At 40.2% G+C, this 12656-nt stretch overlaps 1 protein-coding gene across 1 annotated transcript in view; it reads right to left on the bottom strand.

Annotated features, from left to right (window-relative positions):
* The window catches only part of LOC149298609 (UBX domain-containing protein 1-B-like), an 80978-nt gene extending 70048 nt beyond the window's left edge, over nt 1-10930 (bottom strand). The window contains exons 1-4 of the mRNA XM_089487416.1: nt 10907-10930; nt 10458-10518; nt 10009-10062; nt 9823-9920 (exon numbers count right to left, since the gene is read on the bottom strand). Of these exons, the coding sequence (XP_089343542.1) occupies nt 9823-9920; nt 10009-10062; nt 10458-10516 (211 nt within the window). The 5' untranslated portion in view covers nt 10517-10518; nt 10907-10930. The remainder of the gene's footprint in view (nt 1-9822; nt 9921-10008; nt 10063-10457; nt 10519-10906) is intronic.
* Between the last annotated feature and the right edge of the window lie 1726 nt (nt 10931-12656).

The following is a 12656-nucleotide window of genomic DNA, read 5'->3' on the forward strand; positions in this document are numbered from 1 at the left end:
TGGAGTGGCATATGTGGGGGGCAGCGTGGAGTGGCATATGTGGGGGGCAGCGTGGAGTGGCATATGTGGGAGGCAGCGTGGCATGTCTGGGAGGCAGCGTGGCAAGCCTGGGCTCAAATGTGCATAAATTGGGGGGGCTGGTTGGGAAATAAAGACAAGAAATGATAAAGCCTGCACCATATAGGGCAGGGTGACATGAAGGTGTGGGGACTAAGTAAGGTGTTTTTTGCATAGGACTTAATAGGAGTGGGGTCAATGAAAGGTCAGTATATAAAAAAATAAAAAATAAATGGTTATATAACTAAATGTGCTTTTGCGCCTGCGCTAGCGCTTGCCGCCTTTTTTCGGGTGTCGCGTGCCGGCTCGCGAGTGTCTCGCGCTGCGCTTAGATAGGCTGTGCCTGCCTCGCGCTGCGCTAAGGGCGGGAAAGCTATCTATATAAGGTGCGTCCCTGAGGTGTCTTTTTTACTTACCTGGCGTGCCGCATAGCCGATACTGCACTGTCCTCGAGACTGGTGAGCAGTGGCGAAGCGGTGCGCTGAAGATGGACGAGCTGATGGAGATGCTTCAGGTCCCGATAGCGGAGAGAGGTGAAGATTGGCTGCGGGGATGTCTTCAGGCTGCTGCATCGTCGGACGAACATCAAGGGGATCCGTGCTGTGCCGGAGACGAAGAGGAGATTGCGGAGGTGGAGCCGGAGGCTGTTTATATAGCGGAGGATCTCCCGCTAGAGGGCGCTTCATCGCGGCGTGCATTGTCAGCTGACCGGGCGTCTGTTACGTCGGATAGACGTGCCGGACCCGGAAGAAGAGCTCCAGATACCAGTGTAAAGAAGAAAAGACCCGCTTCTCGGGTGAAGGTTTCTACAAAGAGGGCAAAATCGCTGCATGATCCTGATGAGGGATGCAGCCATCATTTCCCTTCCAGGGGAAGGCAGAATTTACAGGCTGATCCGAAATCGGCTCAGCTGGCGGAGGAAGAAAGAAGAGAGCAGGCATCTGAGGTCAGAGCTGAGGCAACTAATGGTGAGTGTGCCGGTTTAACTATGACTACGCTAAATGAAGCTGTTGTTGCTTTGATTGACGTTTTGAAGAAAGTGCAGGAGAAAGGTTCAGCTCAGGTCTGGGTTCCTGAGAATAAGATTGTACGGTCTAATGTGGTTAATGAGTCGTGTATGAAGGAGGTGATGTCTTGTGAGGTCTCACCCCTTGGTAAAACAGTTAAAGAAAAAATTTGGAACAATGAATATTTGGATATTTTGTCTCTATTACCTGCTTCCAAAGAATTTCTTATTAAGAATGACAAGGATGAAGAAAGACGTAGACCTGTGGTACGGTCATTTAATAATTGGTTACAGTCTTTTGGTATATTAGCTAGTGTTTATTGTGAAAAACATAGTGAGTGTTGTACGGGCCTTTTTCAGCATCTTGATACTGTGCTGGAAGCTTACAAAAATTTTGGTGGCTTGGCTTGGTTTTACTATGACGAGACATTTAGACAGAAGCTGTCAGTACATAAGAACTTAAAGTGGGGGATGAAAGATGTGGGATCGTGGGTCAGCATCATGTTACCCCAGAAACACACCAATAGTCTCAGGCCTGTGGGAAATGCAGCTATGCATCCTAGACAGAAAGGTGTTTGTTGGGCGTTTAATGAGAACCAGTGTAAATGGCCCAACACTTGTAAATTCAAACATGAATGTACGGTTTGTGCTGGGAATCATCCAGCTTTTCGATGTTTTCGGAAAAATTTGCAGAATATCGGAAAGGATATGTCAAAAAGCAGTGACTCTGGTGAAGCCGGCAAGTCTGCTTCCATTTTTAAAGCGGTACCCAAACATACAGATGGCTGAATTATTACGCAGTGGTTTTCTGGAAGGTTTCAGGATTCCTATTTATGATAAAAAAGGTTTTGTGTGGGTTGATAATTTGAAATCGGTGCAATTTGGAGGTGGTTAAAGCAAAGATTGACAAAGAATTGGTTCTGGGGAGGATAGCGGGACCTTTTATTGCACCTCCTTTCGACTGTTTTCGTTTATCTCCATTAGGTTTGGTGCCTAAAAAGGAACCGGGGTCATTTCGTCTGATTCACCATTTGTCTTTTCCTTATGGTGATTCATTGAATGATGAAATTTTCAAAGGATGAATTTTCGGTGCATTATGCATCTTTTGATGACGCCCTAAGGTGGGTTAGAGCTTTGGGTAAAGATACTTTGCTGGCTAAAGTTGATATTGAGGCGGCGTTTCGTCTTTTACCTATTCATCCGGAGTGTTTTCCATCATTAGGTTTTCAATTTGATAATTTATTTTATTTTGATAAGTGCCTGCCTATGGGCTGTTCGGTTTCGTGCTTTTATTTTGAAGCTTTTTCTTCATTCTTAGAGTGGGTTTTGAAGGATATTTCGGGTTTTGCGTCTATGGTACATTACCTAGATGATTTTTTATTTATGGGAAAAGCGGGTACAGATGATTGTTTGGAGATGTTGGAAGCATTTTTGCGTGTAACAAAAGATTTTGGGGTACCTTTAGCTAATGAGAAAACGGTTTTTCCCCACTACTCAGTTACAATTTTTAGGGATAATAATAGATACAAATAGCATGTGTTTTAGGTTACCAGTTGATAAGATTAATAAGTTGAGGTTATTGATTAAGAGAGCGTTGAGTTGTAATAAGTTAAAGGTTAAAGAATTTCAGTCAATTTTGGGTATGTTTAATTTTGCAGCAAGAGTTATGCCGATGGCCAGAGTTTTTTCCAGACATATGTCTCGAGCAATATCAGGGATGAAAATACCACATCATAGGGTTAGGTTGACTAAGCAGATTAAAGAAGATTTAAGAGTCTGGGATTTATTTTTAAGTGAATTTAATGGGTCTGCTATTTGGCAGGATGAATTTGTTGATAGCAGTTCTATGGAATTTTTTACCGATGCTGCGGAGCAACGGGTTTCGGTATATTTTGGAAAGGAAAATGGGCTTCTGCGGAATGGCCTAATTCATGGGTCAAGGAGGGGTGGGTTAAAAATATGGTTCTTCTAGAGTTGTTCCCGGTTGTAGTTGCTTTTGAGTTATGGTATAAGGAATGGGTTAATAAGAGAATTTTACTTAATTGTGACAATATGGGTGTGGTGTGGGTAATTAATACTTTAAATGCGAAATCAATTCCAGTAATAAATTTGTTGAGACGTCTGGTATTTTTGTGTTTAAGAGGTAATATATGGCTTAAGGCTAAGCACATTCCGGGAAGCAAGAATGTTTTGGCTGATGCTTTGTCCCGCTTCAATTTTAAGCTTTTCAGATCGTTGGCTCCGGAAGCAGAAAAGGATGGGACGGTAGTCCCAGAATGCGTATGGGATTTGACTTCGCCCGGCTGAGCGGTTTATTGTCAAAATCCGTGTCGAAAAGCACGTGGGAGTTTTATTCCAAGGCTTGGAAGGCTTTTGTTCAGGAAAACGGTTTAGACATATTTGACGGAAGGATGGATGGTGCGTTAGCTTTTGTTCTTAGTTTAATAGATAAGGGGATGGCAAGATCCAGTATTGGAAGGTATTTAGTTGGTATTGCCTTTTTCTTTAATTTGGCAGGGAAACAGCATTCCTTCAAATACTTTTTGATAAGGCAGGTGCTGAAAGGTTATAATAATGTGTTAAAAATTCCGGATGATAGGAAACCTCTTTCATCAGTAGTGTTAAGAAGTTTAATAGGTGTGTTATCTAAAGTTTGTTGGGATGAGTTTGAATGTTTATTGTTTAAAACAGCTTTTGTAGTAGCGTTTTTCGTTGCTTTTCGGGTGAGTGAGTTGGTGGCGAATAGCAAAAAGGGTGGTTCGGGTTTGCAAGATGATGATGTAGTTTGTAGCAAGGTTTTGAGACTGTTTATTAGGGCATCAAAGACGGATAGGGATAAGAAAGGTTGTTGGGATGGTTCGGATATTTGTCCGGTACTTGGCAGCAGAAAGTTTTAATGCGGTTCGGCCTGGGGTCAAACGGTAATTGGTTGATCCATCGTTCAGGCTTGCCTTTAACTAGATTTCAGTTTCAGAGGTTTTGGGTTTGGGTTTGAGTGAGTTAGGTTTGAGTGATAAAAGATATACTACGCATTCATTTAGGATTGGTGCGGCTACGGAAGCGTCATTGTTGGGTTTAGATGAGTCTGTGATTAGAAGATTGGGTAGATGGCGTTCAGAGCGTTTTAAAATATATGTTAGGCCACATCTGTTGTGAATTTTGTTTTTCATATGTTGGGTTAATTGTAATTTTTTGCAGGTCATCGGAAGTTCATAGTATGGATTATCGGCCATTCTTTCGTGTTTTGGTCACAGAGAAGAGCGGTGCTAAGAAGTTATGGCGAGAATTTAGGTTTCAATAAGGATGATGTAGTTATTCATTGGGTGGGCATAAGGGGTTTAAGGATTGCTCAATTAAAGGATTGTTTAGATGAGTGTGTAAATCGATTGCCGTGGCCTAATGCTATAATTATTCATTGTGGGGGTAATGATTTAGGTAAAATGAAATCGCTAGAGTTAATTATTTTTTGTAAGGAGTTAATTGTATGTTTAAAAGAATGTTTTAATAATGTATTATTTATTTGGTCCGAGATCATTCCTCGCCTGCTGTGGCCAGAATTTCGGGCGCTGGAAAGGGTTCGCAGGAAGTTTAACAGAGCTATGGAAAAATTTATGCTCTTGGAAGGAGGTTTTTCATTTAGACATAAAGAATTGGAAGGTGGGAGTTTTGGTTTGTACAGACAGGATGGGATTCATCTGTCTGATATTGGATGAGATATTTTCAATGTAGATGTGCAGAGTATGGTTGAACAGGCCGTGGTTTTGTGGGAAGGGGCCTCAAATGGTTTTTATTAAAATAAAAAAAAACAAAAAAAAACATTTGAGGCGGTTGGGGTGAACTGCTAATTTGAGTTGGGCCAGCTGGCTTATAGGGCGGTTGGCAAGGTGATATGTTTAAGATGTGCTCTGGGGCTTATGCCAAGAGTTAAGTTTTGGTTAATGTATAGTATCAGTTTATAAAGTTCAAGTTATGAGTGAAGTCTTTGTATGTATTGTTAAACTAAATAAAAGTCCACGGCCTGATTCATCCAAATTTTTGTTGTTGCGTTTTTATTATTACAATTTTGGATACAAAGTATGTGTTTGTGTATGATTGTGGTAACATGTCCCCTACAACTTCATGATAAAGCCTGCACCATATAGGGCAGGGTGACATGAAGGTGTGGGGACTAAGTAAGGTGTTTTTTGCATAGGACTTAATAGGAGTGGGGTCAATGAAAGGTCAGTATATAAAAAAAAAATAAAACAAATGGTTATATAACTAAATGTGCTTTTGCGCCTGCGCTAGCGCTTGCTGCCTTTTTTCGGGTGTCGCGTGCCGGCTCGCGAGTGTCTCGCGCTGCGCTTAGATAGGCTGTGCCTGCCTCGCGCTGCGCTAAGGGCGGGAAAGCTATCTATATAAGGTGCGTCCCTGAGGTGTCTTTTTTACTTACCTGGCGTGCCGCATAGCCGATACTGCACTGTCCTCGAGACTGGTGAGCAGTGTCGAAGCGGTGCGCTGAAGATGGACGAGCTGATGGAGATGCGCCCACCCACCCTCCCTTGATATTGTTGAAGTTTGTTTTTGTAAAAAAAAAAAAAAAGAGAAATAATGTATAATAAATTGTCGTGGCTTTTATTGGGGTAAGGTTACCCTATGAACATGGGGTGAACTGCTAATTTGAGTTGGGCCAGCTGGCTTATAGGGCGGTTGGCAAGGTGATATGTTTAAGATGTGCTCTGGGGCTTATGCCAAGAGTTAAGTTTTGGTTAATGTATAGTATCAGTTTATAAAGTTCAAGTTATGAGTGAAGTCTTTGTATGTATTGTTAAACTAAATAAAAGTCCACGGCCTGATTCATCCAAATTTTTGTTGTTGCGTTTTTATTATTACAATTTTGGATACAAAGTATGTGTTTGTGTATGATTGTGGTAACATGTCCCCTACAACTTCATGCATTTTATCAAAGTTTTTTTTATTCTGCTGTTTGTATTTAACATCATTTGTTTATTAAATTATTTTAAATAAATGAAAAATTTACATTCTTTTTTTTTATCCGATTAATCGACAAAATAATCGGCCAACTAATCGATTATGAAAATAATCGTTAGTTGCAGCCCTAGTAGGATTGTCTAGTAAATTCTCATTAAGCGGCCAACATCATGGTTTGCGTAAGGGTCGTGTCAACTTAAGTGTCAAGTGAATGGGTGCATGATCACTGAAAGTCTGAATGTCGATGGCAGATGAATGTAGGTGTAAAAGACGATGATGAGAAATAAATAGCGCATCTATTCTCGTATATCTATCATGAGTTGTGGAATAAAAGGTGTAATCCCTCCAAGCGTCTATCAATTGATTAAAATGTAATTCCTTTTTGACTTTCTTGATAATGGAAAAAGGGATATGTGAATATTGGGAAGAGGAGTCCTTTGAAGGATCCATAATCATATTCAAGTCCCTACCAAAAATAGTAAGGCCCTCCTGAAAGTCCCCTAGTTTTGTCAATGTATGGCATAAAGAGAGAGATTGGCTATGGTTGGGGCCATAAATATTACTCAGGGTCTCCTTTTGGTTCCTTAGATAGCATTTAACAAAAAGGGCTCTACCTTCATTATCCTTCCAGACATCTATTAAGCAGAAGGGTAAAGATTTGTGGATGAGAATTGCCACTCCCTTAGTTTTTGAATCGGGCGAACTCGAAAAGAACACTTGCGAGAAATGTTTGTTAATAATTTTGAGTTCTTTATAGGATTTAAAATGTGTTTCCTGTAGGAATGTGTGATTTAAATGATTGTAGAGTATGTAAAAGTTTTTACCTCTGTTGGGGTTTATTTAATCCTCTCACATTCAATGAGGTGATTTTAATTAGGTCAGGAACCATCTAACTAGACATTATATGGGGGTGAGGATGGCTCTCTTATTGCTGCCCATAACGGGATTTACGAGTGAACTGAGGCTGATTAACGGGCTAGGTACGCAGGAGCTCCAGACTTAAGCGTCCATTTTGGTTGCTGGTTAGCCGCGCCCCACTTCTTTCCCGTTTACTGAACCCACACAAGTTATGTATTGTTTTTTTTTTCAGGACAAGAAGGGCTTTTTTTGTGTCATTGTTTTGATTGTATCATTATTTACTATAAAAAAAAAATAAAAAAGTATAAAATATGGTGAAAAATTTAGGGGAAAAAAATACCTTTTCTAACTTTCACTTGAAAAATCTTTTATTCATCTATAAAAGCTAATGAAAAAACCCTAATTAGATTCTACTATTTGCCCTAAGTTTAGAAATACCCAATGTTTTTTTTGCTTTTTCTGCACATTATTATTATTTCAAAACCATTTGCCATTTTGGGTATCTTTGAAGCCGGCTAATACACTTTACCCCATCAAACCATATACCGCATTTGCCCGATTATAAGACGAGGTTTTTTCCAGAGCAAATGCTCAAAAAAACAAAAACCCTCGTCTTATAATCGGGGTCATCTTATAATCAGACCTCAAATAGGTCTGACTATGAGACTAAGATCCAGATCCCCCGCAGCGATGCAGGGGACCTGGATCTTCCTCCTGTGTTATGCCCCCCCCCCCCCAACTTACCGGGCAGCGTATAGAGCTCTACGCGATTCACGTAGACAACTTCCGCTCAAGCGCGTAGAGCTCTACACACTGCCCGGACTAAGCACCGGGGACTCAGAAGCACCGGTAAGTTTGGAGGAGGGAGTGTTAAATGGGGGGGGGGGGGGCATAAGGCATTTCTGGAGGCAGAGTGAAATGCCTTTTAACCCCCTTAATGCCACGCTGCCTCCAGAAATGCCTTTTAACCCTCTATGCGCCACTCTGCCTCCTGAAATGCCTTATACCTCCCTATATGCCACTCTGCCCCATAATATGCATTTTAACCCCCTAAATACCAGAGTGGCATATAGGGGTATAAGGCAATTCAGGAGGCAGAGTGGCACATAGGGGGGTCAAAAGGCATATCATGGGGCACAGTGGCATATAGAGGGTTAAAAGGCGTATCATGGGGCACAGTGGCATTTAGAGGGTATAAGGCATTTCTGGGGAGAGTGGCAAGCCTGGGGGCAGATGTGCATAACTGGGGGGGGGGGCAGGTTGAAAAAATAAAATAAAAACAAAATATTTTTCTTAATCATAGCTTTTATTAACAAACAACTGTTCACATAGTTTACATGAATTAACATTTACTGGTAAAACTTTTTTCCTATAGGGTCGTCTTATATTCAGGCTCTCTTTTTTCATAAATTAATATTCAGATTTTGGGGGGTCGTCTTATAATCGAGCAAATACGGTATTTTTGAAAACTAGACACCCCAGGGTATTTCAAATGTTAGTATTTTAACTCTCTCCATCCACTGGTTCTACCACCAGTCTCTGTGAAACTTTGTGGTAGTCATTTTTGTTCACACACTTTTTACCATATTTATTACATTATAAGACTGAATCTGAACATTAATTTAGGAAAAAGAAAAAGCCTTAATATAAGACGACCCTATAGGAAAAAAGTTTTATTAGTAAATATTAATTCATGTAAACTATTTTTTCATATTTAGTAAAAGCTATAATTGAGAAAAATATTTTTGTTTTTATTTCCTTTTATTTGCCAACCTGCCACCAGGCTTGCCACTCTGCCTCCCTGATAAGCCTTATACCCTCCCATATGCCACTCTGCCTCCCTGATATGCCTTATACCCTCCTATAGAGGGGGTTATAAGGCATTTCTGGAGGCAGAGTGGCATATTGGGGGTTAAAAGGCATTACTGGAGGCAGGTGTGACAGTGACATATACTAGGACCTGTAAGTTTGCAGTAGTATTTTTGTGTGTGTATTTTTCCCCACACATGTACTTTAGGCATGAATTTACAGGTCCTAGTATATGTCACTGTCACACCAATATGTGTTCAGCAACATCTCCTGAGTACAGTGTTGGGGGCTAAAATGCTTGTGTGGTATATGATTTTGTTATTTAATGTATCTGCAATAAGCATTTACAAAAATGTCCTATTCTTCAGCTCCTAATTGTGTCAGTGTGCTGTATACTGATAACTTGAAAATGCTCTAAGGTTTGAATAAGTGAACTGGTAGCTCAGAGCTGCTTTGAACGGTTCTTTGAATCAGTGAACTGATGAATCAGAGCTACTCTGAGTCTGAACAAGTCAGTGAATCGATGACTCAGTTCCTCTGAACGATTCGGTAAATCAGTGAACCGATGACTAATAGTTCTTCTGAACGAGTCAGTGAATCGATGACTCACTCTATGATCATATTACAACTGCAGTTCATGTTCACAGACTGAACTGTTACAAAAGAATTGTTCAGTCTACTGAACCGATTCATCTGGATCATTGAAAAGAATCGGTTCAAAACAACGATTTGTTTGTGAACTGGACATCACTAGCCTCAATGTCAAGGCATTGCAGCAATACCAGCTGAGTGAATAAAGGGATTGCTGATCTCTGTACTCTCCTTTAAAACCGATGACGTACCTTTAATTGTCATCATGGGGTAAAAGTACAGACAGTGTACCTTAGTATGCATTTTCTATAGTAGGGGTGTCAGGTACATGAAATTATTAAAATATTTACAAAGTACTTTAATACTCATATGATAGCGAGGCTACACGGTACCAGAGTGCCTTGTTAATTAGGGGAATGTTTCCCCCAAGAAACTTCTCGGGGGACCCGTGTATTGCCATTGGTATCATGTTTGACTGACTTTTATTAAAAATGCATCTTTAAAATTCCTGACATTATATATTACAGCACACTGACCTGCACTTGTGTCTGTTTCTTTCCCTTCAGAATCTTCATGGACAGATTCATTTAGTACTTCTTCGACAGGATCATCTTCATGTTCAACAAGCCTGAGAGTAAAACCAACTGTGTTGACAAGAAAGACACCATATTGAAACCGGACATAAAACATGGCAATTTTGAGAACTGTTTACATACCAATCCATGGCAGACTCTATCCCCTGATTCCCTGTGGCAGCGAGAGCCTTCTCTCTGTAATAAAAGGGCATGGTAACAGAGGAGACAGTTTGGGGGAGTTTTTTTTTTAAAAAAAATTGTATTAGTGTAAAGCGTTACTGCAGAAATATGGAGATTTATGTAAAGGCTGCAGCATATATTGTGAAAAAAAATGACAGACGTCCCACTGTTTACCACAGCACTTTTGAGAGTAAGCATTTCTTTACTCCAAAACAACTTAATGTGACACTAGTGAGGTGCAAATTTATCAGAAAAAGCATGACTGGGGTGCAAAGATCAAACTCTATTATTGTTTTTAGGAAATATAATCTGGATATGGTGGTTTTGCAGATGTTACTATATACAATAACACTTGAAATAATCAAGATACACAATTAGATGCTTTATAGAAATAAATAAATAAAAATTACACTCTGCTTTGGGGGAAACCCATTTCTATGAGGCTCTCCAGCGCTGAACACTCTGACATTTCTAAAAAGACACAAATAGATAGCATGTATATGGCGCTCGAAACACAGCGAAAGAAAATGAAAACACGTTAAACGGCTTGCATACAAACCAAACAGGTTACATATAGCTGTACAACGACCCATAAACCATTATATACAGCATGCAGTATATAAAGTCTAAATAGTACACTGGTCATTTTAAGACGTTTGCACGTTAAAAATGCACAAAGACTAATGTTCGTCTTATTACGGCACAACTCCGTACGTAGGCCACGTTACAGAGAAAAAAATATATATATCTATGAAAAGCTGCGTGGCGTAAAGATCGGAATATACAAATTAATATTTCCATAAATGTATATAATTCAGTACAAAGAAAATAAAAAGTGACGTCACGTGATATAACTCACCGGCTGCACTTACACACCACGTGACCATTCACACAGCTAAGGCCGGATAGAGTCTTGAATATTTCCGGTGTATGTACGGTATCCGGTTGGTCTTATCTGTGTGACGTTTTCTTGAAGGTGTGGTGTCGGGGGGTGTGTGTGTGTGTGTGTGTGTACCAAATATATAAATGTAGTATAAGTTAACAAATATTGAGTGACAAAATTATATATATATATATATTATTTTTTTTTTAGGTAAACGAGGTATGGGTGATAGCGAACCGCTTTCAAGCGATTTGCTGTGCTGCCGTTATTATCAAATAAGTTCGTGAAGGCGATTTCTTCAGTTACTACATTCTTGGAAAAACAAAGAGACCACAGTGGGGTTCAGTTAGTTAGTGGAGGTACTGGTATCATCTTTACTTCATTTGCAAAATTAACACATTATCTGAATTAAGTAGGTATTGTGATTTTTATTTCCAAAAAAACGTTACTCTATCGTATTTCCATATTTAGAAGGGATATACAGAGTTTTTGTAATATACAACCGCTCTCCAACAGACAGGGCCGGACTGGGACTCTGCCCCATGATATGCCTTTTAACCCCCTTTATGCCATTCTGCCGCCAGAAATGCCTTATACCCCTATATGCCAGGGGCATATCATGGGACATAGTGGCATATAGGGGGTTAAAATGCATATCATGGGACAGAGTGGCATATAGGGGGTTAAAATGCATATCATGGGACAGAGTGGCATATAGGGGGTTAAAAGCCATATCATGGGACAACCTGCCTCCAGAAAAGCCTTATGCCCCATATAACTAAGGCCTGGGGGGCAAGTCTAGTCAAGTGGCCTGTTGCACCACCAAATCATCAGTACACTAAAAAGAAGTCATCGTACACGGGACACCTAAAGCCGCAATTTAGCGCCACTAATCCTTTTAATAAAATATGCAGATTGAGTACATAACACAAAACCTTTACTTTTCCTCTCACTGATTTCTGGGCCTAGAAAGTTTTGTCCTCTGAAGTGACTACAAATTTAGGAGGGCGTTTTATCTCTGGATAAGAAAAAATTTAATTTGTTCAATTTATCCCTACAGAATGTAAAGTGCCAGGAAACAGATGACCTCTGTTTTTAGGGGTTCCTACGCCCATGTTTGGTGTGTATTTACACACCAAGCATGGGTGTCGGAACCCCTAAAAATCTGGGGCATAGCATTATTCCCCATCAGATACCCCCTTCTTTCACCACATCAGATACCTCTTTTGTAGCAAACTTCACTATCCCCTACCCCACTTTCTCCCCATCTCTTTTTTGGCAAACAAGAACAATAATATATAACTTGAAACACTGGTAAAAATAATGTATGTTTAATACATTAAATATAGAAAAAAGATAATCTTTGTAACAAAAGCATTTTTTTGGGCCACGCTCCCCAGCATGCAATCACTCCCTCCACTCCCACACCAAAAAAAATATTTGCCACACATTAGGGGGAGACTGTGAGAGTCAGTGCAGTCTTACCTCCGTCTGACCCTACGTGACATTGAGAGGTCCTCTCCCCCGTAATCATCCCCCGAGCCCCTTTGCCCCCTCATTCACTAAACCACACCCCTCTTTTACTTACTCCCTGTAGTTATATAGATCAAATAAGCATCACATGGAAACAGCACGTGCATGTATAGATCAAGTGAGTAAAATGTGCAAACCCTATTTTTGCAGGTATACATAAACAATATATGGAAACAGCATAGCAGATACAGAT

Source organism: Sceloporus occidentalis, unplaced genomic scaffold, assembly GCF_023333645.1.
Source record: "Sceloporus occidentalis isolate IW3139 unplaced genomic scaffold, rSceOcc1.0.p SCAF_32, whole genome shotgun sequence".
Taxonomy (NCBI): Eukaryota; Metazoa; Chordata; class Lepidosauria; order Squamata; family Phrynosomatidae; genus Sceloporus; species Sceloporus occidentalis.